At 39.7% G+C, this 20154-nt stretch overlaps 1 protein-coding gene across 4 annotated transcripts in view; it reads left to right on the forward strand.

The window, feature by feature from the left end:
* The window catches only part of PATJ (PATJ crumbs cell polarity complex component), a 369444-nt gene that overhangs the window by 16947 nt on the left and 332343 nt on the right, over nucleotides 1-20154 (forward strand). For all 4 annotated transcript variants that reach the window (XM_058657334.1, XM_058657354.1, XM_058657340.1 and 1 more), the window contains exons 4-7: nucleotides 1983-2177; nucleotides 3420-3559; nucleotides 7638-7830; nucleotides 10609-10737. In XM_058657334.1, coding sequence (XP_058513317.1) covers nucleotides 1983-2177; nucleotides 3420-3559; nucleotides 7638-7830; nucleotides 10609-10737 — 657 coding nt within the window. The remainder of the gene's footprint in view (nucleotides 1-1982; nucleotides 2178-3419; nucleotides 3560-7637; nucleotides 7831-10608; nucleotides 10738-20154) is intronic.

Genomic DNA, 20154 nt, shown 5'->3' on the forward strand with positions numbered 1-20154 from the left:
AGCATCAGGCTGCTTCTACTCCAACCTCTAAGTGATGCCAAACGCTAGTTTTAATTGTCTTTGAACCCTGTATTCTGGAATCAGTGATAGGACAATTAAAAAGTAGAAATGTTGTAAATAAAGTTTGGGGAGAATTTGCTGTAATTGGAGGTAGTATTTTAAGATTTTTTTTTGTTTCTATTGGAAAGGCAGATTTGCAGAGAAAAGGAAGACAGATGGAAAGATCCTCCGTCTGCTGGTTCACCCCAAGTAGCTCCAGTGGTTGGAGCAGGGCTGATCCAAAGCTAAGAGCCACGAGCTTCTTTTGGGTCTCCCATGTGGGTTCGGGGTCCCAAGGCTTTGGGCTGCCTCTAATGCTTTTCCAGGCTATCAGCAGGGAGCTGGATGGGAAGTGGGGCATATGTGGACACAGACTGGCACCCACATGGGATCCCAGTGCGTTGCAAGGTAAGGATTTAGCTAATGAACCATCACATCTGGTCCCATAATTCATTTTTAAGGATTAACTTAATAAAACTTTTTTAAAAGATTGATTTATTTTTATTGCAAAGTTAGATATATGGAGAGGAGAGACAGAGAGAAAGATTTTTTTTTTTTTTTAAAGATTTTATTTTTATTACAAAGTCAGATATACTGAGAGGAGGAGAGATAGGAAGTGGAGCTGCCAGGATTAGAACCAGCGGCCATATGGGATCAAGGCAAGGACCTTAGCCACTAGGCCACACCGCCAAGCCCACAGAGAGAAAGATTTTTTTGTCCGATGATTCACTCCCCAAGTGACTACAACGGCCAGAGCTGTTCCGATCCAAACCCAGGACCAGGAGCTTCTTCCAGGTCTTCCATATGGGTGCAGGGTTGCAAGGCTTTGGGCCATGCTCAGCTGCTTTCCCAGGCCACAAGCAGGGAACTGGATGGGAAGTAGGGCTGCTGGGATTAGAACTGGTGCCCATTTGGGATCCTGGGGCATTGACGGGAAGGACTTTAGCTGCTAGGCCACGGCGCCAGGCTGTAGATTTTTTAAAAATATTTTTAAAATTTTCAATTTAATATTGTTTGTATAGTTGAGAGAAATGCGTGCCCTTTGTGCCTCTGATTAGGGTGGGGTGGTTCAGGTACTAAGGATGGTGAGTGGGACAAATTGTTTTTTCCTGCTATGTCCATAGGGGTTTAGGGGAAGATCTGCAAATCTCTTACGGACTATGAATGGACTTAACTTCCACATGACAATGCATTATGTTTGTATAGTTGCATGCCTGGTCATATTTTATCTATTGAAATGTGAAACTTCTGCATTTAAGGAATCTTGCTTCTTTTCAATGAAATCCTGTTGATGTCTGTTCTTAAGGTTACGTTTGTTCCTTTGCCCTTATTTGTTAGCAGTTTTATCTGATATTTTGAAAATCCTGCTGCCTGTTATTATAGGAATCTCCTTTCCCATAGTGCTTAAGCGGCTCTGTGACTCACCACCAATATTTGGAAAATTGCTTAATCTCTGTGTGCCTCATGTTTCACATTCACAAAATGGAATAATGCTATTTCAAAGTACTATTAAGAGGATTAAATGAGATAATGGACTTAAGAGTACTGGTTCAGTACTTGATGTTTAGCAAACACTCAACAAATACCTCTTTTGTTATATTTTACCGTTTGTGGCTTGCCACATAGAAGTGTACAGATGAATACAGAATAACTTAGTGTCATAAATATTTAGATGAGTAGACGTGTCTGTGCATATGAAGTGTAATGAAATGTTAACGTTCCTGCTATTCACAGTAGTTGACAACCAGAAGCAAGAACAAAGTTAAACTGTTAGGCATTCTGTGTAATATTAAGTTTTTAAAAATTGAGGTTGATATATTTATACATGTATATGTATTTTTCATACAAATTATGTGATGGAGAAAATATTTTACATAAATATTACAAAGTGACTTTGTAGTAAGTTTCTGTTGCTGATTCTCTTCAATGTTTCTTGTCAATAGCTCAGCCACATACCCTCGGATTGTTCAGCCAATTTCGATTTTTCAAGGAAAGGCTTGTTAGTGTTTACAGATGGCTCCATTGCTAATGGGAGTGCTCATAGGGCCCCTAATAACTTGACTGTTTCTGGATTATTTCCTTGGAGTCCAAATTTGGGAAATGAAGACTTTAACTCGATCATTCAACAGATGGCTCAGGTAAGTTTATACTTTGTTGTACTATTTAGCTTTACTTTCATTTTAAAAAGGGTACTAAAACTCACTCTTTTTACCTTAAAATGTGTTACTGTATAATTTGTTTGCTTGTGTTTTGATGTTACTAGAAGGAGCTAACCCATTTGGTAAGCTATGCACTGGAAATTGTTTGGCTTAAAGTTGCAGAAGGAAAGCATCCATTTGTGTGAGGATGAGAGGTTTCAGACAGTTAGCCCAACCGGATGTGTTTCTGTTCTTGTATGGAAAGAGGTTCTTACTGGCTTTCATCATGGAGGAAAATTAATATTTTTACGAGAAATAATTAAACACTAATTGAAATTGTTTTCAGTTTTATGTTATAGCAGAATTAATGAACTAGTTTGGAAAATCCAGGGAAACATTTTAGGGTAATCCAGTTGTAGTGCCTAATACCTATTAAAAGTTAAGTAATGATTTTTGGGCATGTCAGTTTTGTGTTTTTTTCACCTTATGATGTAAAAGGTACCTTTAGAAAAATCAAAGTTTAATTTGAAGGTTAAAAAGAATCTGTTAAGTGTGTGATAATTAAGTGATAAACTGGACTCATTTGTTGTTGTTGCATACTGTTCATATGACTGCTAATTATTTTACAGGGTATACTTGTTAGTTGATTGCATTAAAAAGTTCTGATATTATGAATGCAATTCTTATGTAATGAAATACGTAACTCAAAGGTAGAATCTATGTGAATGTTGACCTTTCCATTGTCTATTGACTTGACTGGGGAATTGGGTTATTAGTTTATCACAATAGAATTAACAGCCCTGAAAAGATGGAGCATCTGGCTCTGACTTTGCCTAAATATTAGCACGTTTTTGATATGCCTTATTACTTTCTTCATTTAAACGTGTTTTATATCACCAGAATTTAGGGAAATCCAATGCAAAAAGTAATTCAGAGTTTATTGTGGAAAAGGACATTTTTCTCACAGGTTTCTTCTAACCTGGGATTCCTCTTGGAATGGGAATGGCATGTGAAAATACCTCCCCATTTCCTTGAGGTTGCAGAACACACTATAATCCTTCTTGTGTTCTGGCTCAAATAATCAAGGGAGAGACTTGCCAGAAATAACCTGTTGCTGAAATGCTATTTATTTGGTTCTGTAGAGATGAGTTAGGAGAAAGTGTTTTCGTATCAAGCAGTGTGGGATGTGTACGTTGGTTAAATGCACATCACTGACTTTGCTTTTGTATTTCCCTTCATCAGGGCCGGCAGATCGAATATATTGATATAGAGCGGCCGTCAACTGGAGGCCTTGGATTCAGTGTGGTGGCACTTAGAAGTCACAACATGGGACAAGTGGATATCTTTGTGAAGGAAGTGCAGCCGGGGAGTATAGCGGACAGGTGAGGAGAATATTCATTTTTCTAATACCTTTCTGACAAATCTGAAAACACTAAGAAGAGAATTCCAGATTACAAAGAAAAACAGTAATAAAGGCATGTGCTTTTGCTGTTCTCATGCATTTGTCAAACCTTTTGTGTATTTTTGTATACCCTTGGGGCAGCACATGAGCTAGTTAGGAATCATTACGGCCTTTTCTATTTTGGAGATTGATTGAAAAGTGAGCTATACAGAGAGGAGAGATAGAGAGGAAGATCTTCCATCTGATGACTGTCCAAGTGACTAGAATGGCCAGAGCTGTGCCTATCCGAAGCCAGGAGCCTCCTCTGGGTCTCCCACACGGGTGTAGGGTCCAAGGGCTTTTGTCCATCCTCCACTGCTTTCCTAGGCCACAAACAGGGAGCTGGATGTAAAGCAGGGCTGTGCTGGGATTAGAACCGGTGCCCATATGGGATCCTGGCGTGTTCAAGGTGAGGACTTTAGCCGCTAGGCTACCATGCCAGGCCCTATTACAGACTTTTTTTTTTTTAATAGTTATTCAAAGTAAAGAGTTACAGAGAAGGATACAGAAATACAGAAATCTTCACCTGCTACTTTACTTCCCAGGTGGCCACGGTGGCCAGGATTAGGTCAGACCAAAACTAGAAGCTAGAAGTCAGGAGCTTCATTTGTGTCTACCATGTCATTACGGGGGCTCAAGCACATGGACCATCTGCTGCTGCTTTTCTAGGCCATTAGTAGGGAGCTGGATCGGAAGAGGAGCAGCTAGAAATGCAGGCGGCATGCGTATGGATTTCTAGTGTTGCTGGTGTTGGCTTTACCTGTCACACCACAATGCTGGCCCCATTAAAACATTTTATGGATGAGGAAACTGAGGCTTAGGAAGCCTTGGTGTATCTAGCCACAGGCATATTAATGTTAGCATCTTTATGATCAAGAGAATCTGAATGCAGAACTAGAGCTCTTTATACTCTATCAGACTCACAGTTGAGCATATTTTGGCTGTAGTCTGAGCATGACAATGTTAAACCTGTCACCCTACACACAAAGTTTAAGAGTACAACAACTTTGTGCACATAGCACACTGCTGATTTATAATGCTGATTGTCAGTTGAGAGGCCCCTGAAGTTTATCTTACTGCTGCTATTTTTTTCAATTTTTAAGGAGTATATGAAAACCTTATATTTTGTCTACTTTTGGTTTCCAGTCTGCAGGTTTTTTTTTTTAAGATTTATTTATTTTTTTTTACAAAGTCAGATATACAGAGAGGAGGAGAAGCAGAGAGGAAGATCTTCCGTGAGCCGCAATGGCCGGTGCTGCGCCAGTCCGAAGCCGGGAACCAGGAACCTCTTATGGGTCTCCCACGCGGGTGCAGGGTCCCAAAGCTTTGGGCCGTCCTCGACTGCTTTCCCAGGCCACAAGCAGGGAGCTGGATGGGAAGTGGAGCTGCCGGGATTAGAACCGGTGCCCATATGGGCTCCCGGCACGTTCAAGGCGAGGACTTTAGCTGCTAGGCCACGCTGCCGGGCCCAAGAATTCTTAATTTAAAAAAGATTTTTGAACTATTGCAAATTAGGTAAATAGAATGGGAGGTTATACAATACAGAAACATATCTAACAAGCAAAATACTTGATACAACCAGGAAATACCGTTAGAAAGGTTTTCTTTCAATAAAGTATGTAATGTTCTGTATCTAATTCTCATTTCTTGATATAGTAAACCCTTTCTAATAATTTTAAGCAACATTTTAAATGAAATATGTAGATATTCTATTGTCAGAGCTACCCATAATTTTGGCATCAAAAATTAAAACATTCAACTTGATAGTTCCATGGAGATTCTAAAACACCTGAATCCCTGTCCTCAGAGTTGAAATCTAAGAGGTTGGGAATTTGCAGCTCTGTGCAAGTGTATTTAATAGCCATGAGTGTTCAGTAAGTGATGGATGAGTGCTTCCGGGCACTGTGGAACAGAGGACGTTATGGAGACTGAGGCACAGCGGGATTGTGAAGGATGGCTTCATTTGGCTGAACAGAGTGAGAAGGCATCCTAAGAAACATCTTATACCAGAGCAGGAAATGCCAGACATGTTCAAAGAGGATCAGAGGAGCTGGAGTAGAGGTTTGTGCAAAGAGGAATCCTGGTTAGAGGAATGCTTTGGGTGGAATGTAGAGGCCCATGAATACGAGCCATTCCTCCTTGCACAAAGCCCTTTTCCTTGGGTTCCTGGAAATTGATAGTTAATGTATTCTGATCTGTGACAAAGTTTGCTGATCTGATATGAACTGAGAAAAGTAGGCATTAGGATGAACTTTTCATTATTGCACATTTTGTTTATGGAGAGGATTACACTCTGTTCTGATTTTTTATTTTATTTTATTTTATTTTATTTTGAGAATGAGAACCCTTTATTTGAAAGGCAGAGTCACAGAGAGGCAGGAGAGAGAGAGAGAGAGAGAGATCTTCCATTCTTGGGCTTGCTCCCCACATGGCCACAAGGTGTGGAGCTAGGCCTGGCCAATGCTAGGAGCCCAGGACTCCTTTCTGGTTTCACCTGAGGGGTGGTAGTGTCCAGGTACTTGGGTAACTATCACGTGCCACTTGGCCAGGTGCAGGAGCAGGGAGCTGGATCAGAAGTCCAGTGCCTGAGACTAGAGCTGCTTCTTGTGTGGATTGGGCATCTCAGTTGGTGCTCAACGTGCTGTGCCACAACTAGCTCTCCTCCCTGTATCTTAAGGTTGAAAATGTTCCCTAATAAACAACCATGAGAGAAATTTATTTTCTTTCCTTTGGGTCTCTCTTTATTGATCAGTAATGATAGATAATCATTTCATATTTCTGAGCTGGGAAATTCCAGGATGAAGAGAGCCTGGAAAAATAACTCTTGAGTGATTTTTGTAAATTAGATTTTGATATTAGATAAGGCTGCTCCAGGTGCAGGGGTTGGCACTGAAATGGAAAGCAGTAAGTGAGTAGATGCAATGGAGATGAGGCTAAAGAGTCATGGTGAAAATGAATGAACAGGGAGGCGGTAAAGTGACATAGTAAAGTCAAATAGAGTAAAGCTGGGGCAAGCACATCCTGTGCTGCCCTTAGAAGGTGCTTTTATACGTAGTTGCTTAAGGAGTCAGACTCCAGAGAAGATGCCATGCCTGTCTAGCTTCAGTCTCTTATATGTAAAACTTTGCCAAATACAGTATTTTAAAAGGTGGTTATGAAAGTTAGATAATGCATAAAAAGCACTTCACACAAATCCAGATTTATGCTAAGTGCTCAGTAAATGTTAACTGAGTACTTTCTTTTTGTTTATGGATTTTGTGATTTTCTTTTGAAAGTAGACGTTTTCACCTTTCTAAAGAAGCAGTTGGGGGCTTGGCAGCGTGGCCTAGTGGCTAAGGTCCTCGCCTTGATCCCATATGGTCGCTGGTTCTGATCCCGGCAGCTCCACTTCCTCTCTATCTCTCCTCCTCTCAGTATATCTGACTTGGTAATAAAAATAAAATAAATCTTTAAAAAAAAAATAAATAAAGAAGCAGTTGGGAGAGTTGGTACTTGAGAGAGAAAAGGACTCAGATGTTGGTTTAGAAGACATCTGCCTGGAATTTCCAGAAAGAGCTTGGCCTTCATTGACGATCACTGGGGAAGGGAAGGGCAGTGGAGATGGGGTGAAGCTGCCGGAGAGGAGGTTGTTAGTAAAGCTGAGTGTGTCGTTACTCCAAGATGATACTGGTGGAAGGCACGTGGGAATCGTTCAAGTACACAGGTTACTCAGTGATGGGCATTATCCGTCTCTGTGACTCTGTGAGAGTGGGACCCCATGACTTGTTTCTGTTTTTTCTGGCTACATGGTTTTAAAATGTGTGTGTGTGTTTATGCGTATGTTTAAGAATCTACCATCTAATTGGTTAGTTAAGAAATCCTTCAATGAAAGTACTCTGAAGAGCTCTGTGCTAGTAGATAATTAAATAATTATTTGAATAAATATACCAGGAGATTAGTAATGCTTGACTTAAATAACAGCTTTTTAAAAAGATTAAGCTGCCATATTATTTAAGTGTTTCTTCTCTTGTGTGATTAAGAGATCAAAGATTAAAGGAAAATGATCAGATATTGGCCATTAATCGCACACCCCTGGATCAGAACATTTCCCACCAGCAAGCGATTGCACTATTACAGCAGACCACTGGATCTTTGCGATTGGTTGTGGCCAGAGAGCCACTCCACTCAAGAAACAGTACTTCTAGCTTGACAGACACTACCCTGCCTGAAACCGTGAGTAGCAAATTTGGAAAAATGCTTACTTGATTGTAAGAAGTATAACGACTTTAGTGGGTGCCATTTTACTCTCATAGCTCAAGATGATCATGTTTTCAAATTACATAGTTTAAACAGGCGGCTTAACCTATTGGTCCCTCTTTTTTTTCCTTTTTAAATAAATTTCATTAGTGTCTCTTTATGTATGATTATTATTTAATATAAAGGTAAAATATTAAGTATGGTTTATTTGGTGATAGAAAGAATCCCATGTTTCTTGCTGATATAGCCAATTAATGAATTTAGTTTGATTTGGTTGTGTATTTCAAAGTCATTTTGACAAGCTACAATGGAGGTTTATTTATTAACAGTACAGAATTATTGCAGGTTTTCTTCATGAAAGGATATATACTGAACAGTATAAAAGAAGTATGTATCTCTTGGAAATCCTTAAACATTTTTTTGTTTGTTCTTAAAGACTTATTTTTATTGGAAAGTCAGATTTACAGAGAGGAGAGACAGAGGAAAAATCTTCCATCTGCTGATTCACTCCCCACCTGGCCGCAGTGGCTGGGGCTGAGCCTATCTGAAGCCAAGAGCCAGGAGCTTCTTCCATGTCTTCATGTGGATGCGGGGTCCCCATGTTTTGGGCAATCCTCAGCTGCCTTCCCAGGCTGCAAGCAGGGAGCTGGTTGCCAAGCAGGACCGCCAGGATTAGAACCAGCAGCCTTATGGGATCCCAGTGGATGCAAGGCAAGGACTTTAGCCTCTTAGGCACTGTGCCAGGCGCTAAACTTGCTTTGTGATGTTTTATAGATTTTGGCCTGCATCTTTATTGAAAAGCTAATCAATATTGTTTTCTTATAACACTGTTAGCTGATTTAATCAATATTGTTTTCTTACAACACTGTTAGTTGATTTATTTAACTCATTTATTGAGGCTAAAGGAAAAAGTACACCGAGTACAGCACAAGGTCACAACACAAAATAATGTATAGGTATTTTCCTTGTTATAATCAGTAATATTTACATAGCACAGATACATAGTAAATGCGGTGACTGAACTGGGACAATGTGTGGCATGTAAAAAAGACAATGGTTAGGCTTGGTCAGTTCAAGGTCTTGTATTCTACTTCCTGGCCGTGTCACATGGGCATGTAGTTTTGTTTTTTTTTTTTTTTTTATCATCACCACCCCTCAGCTTCTTCATCTGTTCTTTGGAACTGTTAGTGATGTCTAATTCTCCCAGGAGGTGTCAGGAGCTAAACAGTACCAGATGCAAAGCAACATTTTGTGAATAGTAGCTGCTTTCATCAATTCAGGCATTTTATTTTATGCAACATTGTTTCCCAGATACTAAGATTCTCCCAAACATGAATTTGTTTATTTTATCATCATATAGAAAATTTATAATTCAGTGTAATAAAAATTAAAAAAGTATACTTTAATGAACTTGACTAAATAGATACTGTTCAGCAGTTCGCTGTTGTGGATTTGATTCCTGCATTTACTGTTGCTTTTTTGTTGAAAAACTATATTTTGTCTGGTTAGTATAATCTAGTGCTAACCTTTAGTATAATCTTGTACTAAAGTTGGGTCACCTGTTGTCTTACTCATAAGAGTTTCCTAAATTATTCTTTACCTGTTGTTTTTCTTGCCAATTCATTTTTTATATGACTACTAGATTAATTTTCTTAAACTACTGCTTTAGGGCCCATGACGCTGGCACAGTGGCTGGATCCTCACCTTTCATATACCAGGAGCTCATGTGGGTGCTGGTTTGTGTCCTGGCTGCTCCATTTCCTTTACTTTTCCGTTTTTTTTAAGATTTATTTTTATTGAAAAGTCAGGTATGCAGAGAGGAGGAGGGTCAGAGAGGAAGACCTTCTGTCCAATGATTCACTGTCCAAGTGGCTGCAATGGCCAGAGCTGCGCTGATCTGAAGCAGGAGCCAAGAATTTCTTCTGGGTTTCCCCTGCGGGTGCAGGGTCCCAAAACTTTGGGCCATCCTCAACTACCTTCCCAGGCCACAAGCAGGAAGCTGGATGGGAAGCGGGATCGCCAGGATTAGAACCGGTGCTTAGATGGGATCCTGGCACATTCAAGGTGAGGGCTTTAGCTGCTAGGCCAAGGCGCTGGACCCTACAGCTCCTGCACCTGCACGGGAGACCAGAGGAAGACTTCTAGCTCCTGGCTTTGGATCAGCTTAGGTTGGACAGTGAATCAGCAGACAGAGGATCTTTCTGTATTTTCTTATTATAAATTAAAAATAGCTAAATCACTTGCTTACCTGCTTAAATACAATCTACTGGCCATACCTTTGAGCCAACTCCTTATCTGGCTTGGCTTTACTCTCATGCTTGCCTTGCTTGGATGTCTTTGTGGTACAACTTAAAACGTTTCTTTTCCTTGAAACTTTCCTTGAAAGTTTCCAGGATTTTTCCTTTGATTTAGGGTCTTTTGCTTCCTCATAAAATGTTTCCAACATTTTGTGAGCATTGAATTTAAGCAGGTAAGTATTTTTTGATTCCTTCTATTCACTTTGCCCTATGCTGGTTATCAGCTTAGACAGGAAAATGAGAACTGCTGCTCATTCTCTTAGAGCTACAGCATCATTCTGATATTCTGCCTTGTGTTTTAATTTATTTCTACTGTATCATATGATTAAAAGTTTGCCTTGTTTAATTGTATGACTGTTAAATTTGCTGAAGCTCTGCTCCTTTAGTAATTATTGTTTTAGAAAGTTAAAAATTGGTATGTTTTAATAACATTAAAATTTTCCCCATTAATTTGTAGGTTTGTTGGGGCCATACTGAAGATGTTGAACTTGTTAATGATGGTTCTGGACTAGGCTTTGGAATAGTCGGAGGAAAATCAAGTGGCGTGGTTGTGAGGACTATAGTTCCAGGAGGGTTGGCAGATCGAGTAAGTTCATCTCTTATGATTTTGTAAAATTTAAATCTTATGCCTTCAAATGTGATATTATGATGATTACTTGTAAATGTTACCGCATAACTGGATTTTAGGTATGACTTTGAAGATATAAGTGTTCTGCTTTATTTTAAATGGTTCCTAAGTTGACAGGCTTCTTGATTTCATCAGAGGGTGATGTTTTCTATTGTCCATGGGGATTGAATTTTGAGCATGTGTTTATTTTCTCTCATGGTATCTTTCAATGGCCTAAATGTTAAAATTAGAAGATTCAACAATATATTTGCCCAAATATATTTCATGGCAATTCTTACAGAATTAAAATTGTGTTGCATTATAAAATCAAATGACTGCTTTATTATTGAGCAGAGTAAACTGACTGGAGATCATGAGAAACTTAGCGTTGAAGAAAAAAATGTTGAACACCTCTCTTATTTATCATTTTCCAAGCGTTTTCTTGATCTGTTTGAAAGGCAGAGAATGAGAAATACATACACAGATAGATGTCTTCTGAAATGCTGCTTTACTCTCTCACTGCTTGACACAACGGGGATAGGGCCAAGATGAAGCCAGAACTCAGACGCTTATCTGTTTGGGTCATCTCCTGCTGCCTCCCAAATATGTGTTAGCAAGAAGCTGGAATTGAAAGTGGAGCTGAGATCTAAACCCAGGAATTCCACTAGGCGATGCAGGCAATCCCAAACAGTGGCTTAACCCCCACTTAAAACACCTGCTGCTACATTTAGTATTTACAAATAAGTTCGTAAGTTTGATTGTGAAGTCAGTTAATCCTGAGGTGGTATTATGCAGCATGTCTCTGATAAATTAGGAATAATTCTAGTTACACTCTTAACTAGAATATGTAAACTTTCAGTGATTGTTGCTGAGTGACATAATTTTTCCCTTCTAATAGACATACATTTGTAAGTAACAGCAAATTTGGTGTGCAAATGGAGCTTTGAATGATTCTACGTTTCTTCATTTCTGATCTAATTTGCTCTGCCTTAAATTGTGGAACCACTCATGATCCTGCTGTCCGTTCAGCATTCTAGAATGGTTCATTAGCACTTTATTTCTTAAAGTTTAGTCAGGGCATTCCTAAGATCCTTGTAGGGTCTGAGTTCACAATGTTTTTTGTAATAATTCTAAATTTAAGCTCCCTTTTACCCTGTTGTGCTTTGTAATGATGCAAAAGCAGTAATAGATAAAACTGCTGGTACTCACTACACAAAAGGCAGTGGACGCAGACTGAACCAGTGGTCATTGTAATCCCTTCTGCTGCAAGCTTGTCTCAAAAGAAAGGGAATATACCAGTTCCCTTAAGAAGATATTTTTAAAATTTTAATAATGGATGATGAATGGTCAATGTTAGTAAAATTTGAGCTTACTAGTTCATGTCTTTTAAATGTGGTGTGTCAAAATGAAGCACCATATAGCACTGCTGCTGTATACTGAGTGTGATGGTTTGTTGAGAAAAAGCACTTGCCAGATGAAATAGCCACTTCTTAAATATGGAGTATTTTTGCTTTTGAAAGAATAACTGACAGAAAAAGTATGGTTATTCAGACTTGGGTATTTGGCAGGCATGTTCTTGAAAATGAATGAAGAGAGCCTGTTACTTCAAAGAAAACAACTGACAGTGTGTGTTGGCAGTGATAGAATTTGAGCTTTCAAACAAAAAATCAGAATTTTGAAGAATTTTTGTGTTACCATGTGCTTGAAACTTTTCAATATTTAATGATTTTTTTTCTGATTACCGTGAAGTTAGCCAATATTATTTTTAATATTGTACAATGAAATATGTTAGCAATTGGAAGATCTGCATATTTCTGAGTTTATGTATTTTTTTAAAGATTTATTTATTTTATTACAAAGTCAGATATATAGAGAGGAGGAGAGACAGAGAGAGGAAGATCTTCCATCCGGTGATTCACTCCCCAAGTGAGCCGCAATGGTTGGTGCTGTCCGATCCGAAGCTGGGAACCAGGAACCTCTTCCGGGTCTCCCACGTGGGTGCAGGGTCCCAATGCATTGGGCCGTCCTCGACTGCTTTCCCAGGCCACAAGCAGGGAGCTGGATGGGAAGTGGAGCTGCCGGAGACAAGGACCTCAGCTGCTAGGCCCTGGCGCTGGGCCCGAGTTTATATTTTTTTGCAGACCAATATGTATTAAGACAAAGTAATTATTGGTGAATGATCTAATAAAATTCAAGCTAATACAGTGAAATCTTTTTTTAAAGATTTGTTTATTTTTTACTTTTTAAATTTGTATTGGAAAAACAGATTTACAAAGAGGAGAGACAGAAAGAAAGATCTTCCACTTGTTAGTTCATTCTCCAAATGGCCAGAATGGCTGTGGTTGAACTGATCTGAAGCTAGGAGTAAGGTGCTTCTTCCAGGTCTTTCATGCTTGTGCAGGGTCCCAAGGCTTTGGGCCATCCTTTGCTGCTTTCCTAGGCCTCAAGCAGGGAACTGGATGGGAAGTGGAGTGTCACCGCCCTGCAGCGACACTAAATGATGAGGAATATTCTTGGAGGTCCGGGAAAAACTGGCAAAAGCGGCTGCATTTTTAAAAAAAACCTTCCTCCGCTGCTCCTGTCCCCGTCTGTCTAACCTTTCCTACCCGCTTCTTCGCCACCCTTCCTCTCATTTTCCACCACCCTTCTTCCCAGTTCTTCCCGTTTCTGTATTCCTTCCATTCCCCACATAAGAGCCACCAGAATGTCACAAACCAAAGAGACTTTGCCGAACCAAAAAAGGATTTATTGACGAAAACGGGCTGCTTATATATAGTTCTTTCACCAATCACTTCTGCACGTGGTCCACGGAGCGCTATCTGATAGGCCAGCAATCGCAGCCAGGGAGAATTAGCCTATCCTTGTGACTTCCTGCCTGCCCAACTGGCGGGACAAGTCCCGCCTCCTGGCACTCGGCCAGCCACCATCTTGAAGCCCCTCATCCATGTGGGGTCGGCCGCTCCCCACAATGGAGTTCATATGGGATCCTGACATATGCAAAGTAAGGATTTAGCGACCGAGCCATTGTGCTGGGTCCATAATACAATGAATTTTAAAAGTATTTATTTGAGAGATAGAGGCACAAAAAGACAGAAGTAGATACTGAGAAAGTTCCCATCTTCTGGCTCACTGTCTAGATCCCTACCATTTTGTGAAAACAGTAGTTGAGGATTAAAGTCTAGGTTTTCCACATGGTTTGTAGAAACTGAATCACTTGAGCCGTCAGTGCTACCTCCCATGCCCTACCTTTCCATGAAACTGGAATTAGGGGCCAGAGTTGGACATTACACCCAGGTACTCCAACATGAGATGGATCTGGATGTTTCAACTGCCAGACAAATGCCATCCCATATGGGCACCGGTTCTAATCCCGGCAGCTCCACTTCCCATCCAGCTCCCTGCTTGTGGCCTGGGAAAGCAGTCAAGGATGACCTAAAGCCGTGGGACCCTGCACCCATGTGGGAGATCTTAAAGAGGTTCCAGGTTCCTGGCTTTGGATTGGCGCAGCACCGGCCGCTTCAGTAACTTGGGGAGGGAAACATCGGACAGAAGATCTTTCTTTCTGTCTCTCCTCCTCTCTCTATATATCTGTCTTTTCAATAAAAATAAATAAATCTTAAAAAGAAAAAAAATTTCTTCCTCTCTAGCTATATCTGTTGCTATTCCTTTTGAATAAATAAAAATACACACACAAGCTTAAACAAAGCCAGTTACCAGATTTGGGTGTGTTGTCAAAGAAAACTAGGATGAAAGGACTATTAAAATATTCCTCCCTTTCTCAACTGTACATATCTGATTGAGGCCAGATTTTCTTCATATATTTTAGCCAAAACAACATATTGCAGTAAATTGAATGCTGAAGGGGATATGACGTCTTTTAGCCAGAGATTAAAAAGACTTATAAAAATGTAAGAAAGTGGGACTCTTCTAACATTTTGCAAAATATAATTCTTTTAAAAATTAAAAAATGTCCCAGTGTGGTAGCTTAGAGGCTAAGGTCCTTGTATTGCATGCCCTGGGATCCCATATGGGCGCCAATTCATGTCCCAGCTGCTTCCCTTCCCTTCCAGCTCCCTGCTTGTGGTGTGGGAGAGCGGGCAAGGATGGCCCAAAGCCTTGAGATACTGCACCTGAATGGGAGACCTGGAAGAAGCTCCTGGCTTCGGATTTGCTCAGCTCCAGCTGCTGCAGCCATTTGGGGCATGAACTAGTGGATGGAAGATCTTTTTCACTGTCTCTCCTTCTCTTTGTATATCTGTCTCTCCAATAAAAATAAATGAATCTTTTTTTTAATGAAATAAGTTTTTTTTTAAGGTTTATTTATTTTTATTACAAAGTCAGATATACAGAGAGGATGAGAGACAGAGAGGAAGATCTTCCATCCGATGATTTGCTCTCCCCAAGTGAGCACAACGGCCGGTGTTGTGCTTATCCAAAGCCGGGAACCAGCAACCTCTTCCGGGTCTCCCACGTGGGTGCAGGGTCCCAAAGCATTGGGCCGTCCTCAACTGCTTTCCCAGGCACAAGTAGGGAGCTGGATGGGAAGTGGAGCTGCCAGGACTAGAACTGGCGCCCATATGGGATCCTGGTGCGTTCAAGGCGAGGACTTTAGCGGCTAGGCCATGTCGCCGGGCCCAATAAATGAATCTTAAAAAAATATGTATCGTTACCTTACCAGAATATAGAAGCATATTTCAAAAAGCACATGGAGATGGAATTATAAGATAAATTTATTTCATAGCAAAAAATTTTGAAATCGGTGCGAAGTTTAGGCATTTAAAAAATTGTTTGAAAATATCTTATGTACATCTTAAATAAAATAGTGAACATTTTTAAAATTTCTCATTTTTGATTTTAATTAATAGGTATTTCTAGAGAAAATCAAGAAAAATGAAAGCTATTTGATTCTCAGTGAAATATGTTTTACTGTTTCATTAATGTATAATTGACATGCAGATTGCACATGTGGTGTAACGCATTTGGACAGACATTTGCAGTTGCACTCAAATATTTATGAGCCATTTCTGTCAACCAGTGTTCTCCACAGGCGATGACCCAAATAGGATATATGTATTTGTTAGTAGATTATCTTAAGGAGTTGGTTTACACTTCTGATACTTGAAGTTTGAAGTACATGTTGAAGACCAGTGGGTTGAAAACTTAGTTGTGAGTTTGAAACCTGAGGAAGGCCCATAGCATTTCTCAGGAACCCGCGGCAGGTTTCTGGTACAATTTTGAGCAGAATGTTTTCTTGAACAAGTCTGCTAATGCTCTGGAGCTCATCAGCTCACTGGATGAGGCCCAGCCGCATTGTCCAGGCTCATTTCCTATTCCTGAAATCCACAGATGATGGGTACTGATCACATCTACTAAATAGACTAGTGTTGACTAAACAGTGGTCAAAATTGACACATGAACTTTAACCAGAGTACCAGTCACCAGCACCTCAAGATGAAAAACGTGTTCATTACACTTGAGTTTCTCTAACAGTTTGCCACCCCTTACTCTGCCACCCTCAATATTTCTCCTTTTTAAAAAGATTTATTTATTTTTGTTTGAAATGCAGAGCCACAGAAAAGAGACAGACAGACACACACACACACACACACACACACATACACACACGCAGAGCTAGAATGAGAGACCTTCTGTCCGCTGGTTTACCTTCAAATGACTACAATGGCTGGGACTGGGTTGGTCTGAAGCCAGGATATAGGAGCTTGTTTTGGATCCCCCACATGATGCAGGAATCCAAGTATTCAGATTATCCTCTGCTACTTTCCTAGACAATTGTCAGGAAGCTGTTTTGGAAGTAGAGCAGGTTCAACTTGAACTGGCACCCATATGGGAAGTCGACAGAGTGACAAGGAGGAAGTGTTAGACTTACATACACATACCTACATTCATCCACTGATTCACTTCCCCAATGGCTGTAACTTCAAGGTTAAAAACTGGGTCGGTTTTTCCAAATGGGTGGCAAGAGCCGAAGTATTAGATCATTTGCTGCTGTTTTGCAGACACATCAGTAGGAGCTAGATTGGAAGTAGAGCAGCCAGGACTTGAACCAGCACTCTGATATGGGGTGACAGCACAGCAGATAGCAGCTTAATTTGCTTCAGTAATTTTTATGAGTATAAAATGAGTTCTGAGACTAGAAAGTTTAAGAGCAGCCATGGGGGCAAACCCTAAACGTATGAAACTATAATGGAAAACAAAGAAAAAAAAAGTAAATGAGCTTAAAAAAAAAAGCCAGCCATTTTAAAGGTCATGAAAACACACATCTGTGACACTAAGCAAATGATCGTTTTAAGAGCTTTTGAGGTAATTTTTTTTAACCTGAAAAGAAATGATGTAGAGGGTATTTCTACATTTCTTCCCCCTGCAGCCCTGCATTAGCAATTTTAAGAAACTTGTTTGCTTGTGGTAGAGGTTTTTCATAGTATATAATGCAGCAGTTATTATAAGAAAGGGTCCCATAAACTTAACAAAATCAAATATTTACTATAAGAGTCTTTGGAGCTATTTACTATATTAATATGCATTATGAATTTTCACAAGGAGAATATGATGTGCGTTGTTTCCCATTAATCCCATTGAGGCATTGTTGGGAAAAGCCCAAGTCTGTTTCTCACCCTTTACTGGAAGGAATTGTCACCATTTCAGATAATGAGGGAGGGGTTAGGATTATGCCATCAGAGTCATAATGGAGAAGCAAGTGCTTATGCCAGAGTTTGTTATTTGCCTAATATACATTATTCGCATGTACTCCTCAAAGCAGACTTCTAAGTTTTATTCTCAGAGTATGCATTTGGAAACTGTTAAGAAATTGCCCAAGGTTGTGCAACCAGGAAGCAACAAAGTCAGGAGTGAACATAGAACTTTTGGACTCTTAAACTCGGGCTTTACTGCCTAAGTCCAGTTTCCCCAGATTGAGGCTAACATTATTGCTGACATTTACCTGTCAAACTAATCAGCAGGGAATGGCTGGCAACTTTCTGTGGGGAAAATGGTGAGGGCTGGACACGGAGTTTACACTTGGTTCCGTCTCTCATTTGATCTAGTGGTGAACAAAGTCTCTGCAGTATTTACTGCAGTCTTTGTCTCTTTTTCACGCTTGGCCCTATTTGTTCCTCAGTTTTCCTCCATGTTACACCTGCTGAGACTCATTGGGTGACTTTAGCTATGCCACCTTCATACCCAGTCCATGGCATAAGATGTGGGATATTGTTCTTCTTGACGAATTCTTATAAATCCATTTACAGCCGAAAGAGACCCCTCAGAAAGGAGCATAACATGCACGTGAATTTTAAAATCACACAGGTGAAAGCTTAAATTTGGACTCTGCCACCGACCCTGGGAAAATTACTGCTTAGCTTGTTTCATTGTTTCTGAAATAATGTCCAAGGTCACTCCAAGGTTTGATGATTTATTAAGTGGATACACAAGATGTAACTTACACTGGTACAGTTGTGACTTAGTATAGTAAATGAATACAAAGCAAAATGAACAGGTAGAAAGGACATGAGGTAAAGGTTAGAGTAGATCAGGCAGAAGTCTCCTAGCGTCCCTAAAAATCAAATAGTTCACAGTTAAAATTCCAATAGAAAATAGTGATAACAGGAGATGTCTTCCATGTTAGTGTCAGGTGTTCATTATAACGCTTCTTATAGCACCATCTCTTTCTTATCCATTGTGGGAGTTGGGTTGGTCTTAGCTGAGTCCTTCCTAAGTTAACTCATTCTGCATTGTTGCTGAGTCATTGCCTGTTTTTGCTTATTGTGGCCTGAACATAACTCTAGAAATTTGAAGAAGAATATTACAGTCAGCTACAAAATAGCAATCATCTTTTTCATTTATTTAATTGAAAGACAGAATGACAAAATTGATTTCTTACCCCCTCATTCACACTCCAAATGCCCACACCAAGCAGAGCTGGCCTGGGGTGAAAACCTGAGGTTCAGAATCTAACCAGTCTCCCACTAGAGCCAAGAACTCAAGTGCTAGAGCTGTTACAAGCTGCCCCCAGGGTGTGCGTTATCAGAAAATTGGATTAGGACAAGAGCCATGGTTTAGAACCGGATGTTCTGATGTGGGGTGCTGGCATCCCGAGCAGGATCTTAGCTGCCCCACTGAAGCCCACCCCCTTAATACGCTTTAAATTTGAGTTTTTGATTATCATGCTGTGTTTGAATCTTCGCATAGCTCTTTATTGCCTTTCATTGGCACATGATTTCTATCATAGAAGGAATTCTTTTTATCTTCCTTTTCTTGCATAGTAGACAGATAACGGTGGAAGAATGTTGATCAGGAAATATGAGTGAAATGCAATATTTGGGGCTGTTGGACTTAGACAAGGTAGCTGTCATTGTGGTGTCTTTCCTATCAGTCTGACTAATGACTATTTTTGTACTTACACATTCCTGAGAACACCTGTTTTTCTGTAAGAAGAAAATGTTTGACTTTCAATGACAGATGCAAATTATCTTCATCATTTTGAATTAAGAGTTGAGGTAAAATAGGAAAAAAAAATTGTGGCTAAATATATACTTCATGATGAAATGCCTTTTTTTAGTCAAGCCAAGTATGAAGACATTTGTTACTCCTACTTTTTAGTCAGGCCATAATTCTGTCCTATAATAATTTGATTACCACAGTTGGCTTTACTCTTATTTTTCATTAATGCCACAGGTGTTGTCTTAAGTAGTTACTTATTTTATTTCCAGTCTATTACTTGGATGAAAATAGCATATAAAATTGTCATTATTTATTGCCTTTTTCCATGCTAATTTCACCATTGCATGTTTTTTCTTTCTTTAAATCTTGCCCAAATGTTTCTGAATTGAGTTGTATTTTTATTGAAGTACTTCTTTCCACTCTCAGTCACTTCTAACATTTTCTGTTATGTTCACACCAATTCACAAAGCTTTGTAAAAGCTTCCTTTCCGCAAAATGGGAGAAACGGAAGAATGGGGAATAGATTTTTCAGTGTTAACAGGTTTGTGAGTCTTCTCTTTTATCTGCAGCTTATAGATACCAGAAATATGAAACATAGAGCCCAGTTAACCCAATGGTCATTTCTCCATTCTCAAGATAATTATCTTCCTTACTCAGTGTTGAAGTGTCTATTTTTCATCTTCATGTTATTTAAACTTTTTTGGATAGTATATATGCAATATTCTAAGGAACTGTAAATTTAGTAGCAGCCTTGTGTAAGAGATCAGCTTTCTATAGTAATGTTACTCTGGAGTTATTAGAAATGAGGCAAACAATTGGGTGAGAAGAAGCATTTGCATAAACTTGGATTGAACTTCGGTTTGCCACTCATTAGCTTCCTGATTTTGGTCAGGTGGGTCAGTGTTTGCACTTCAGGCTTCTTATTTTGAAATTGCCTTTCTC

The sequence above is a fragment of the Ochotona princeps genome, chromosome 2 (assembly GCF_030435755.1).
Source record: "Ochotona princeps isolate mOchPri1 chromosome 2, mOchPri1.hap1, whole genome shotgun sequence".
In the NCBI taxonomy this organism is placed as follows: domain Eukaryota; kingdom Metazoa; phylum Chordata; class Mammalia; order Lagomorpha; family Ochotonidae; genus Ochotona; species Ochotona princeps.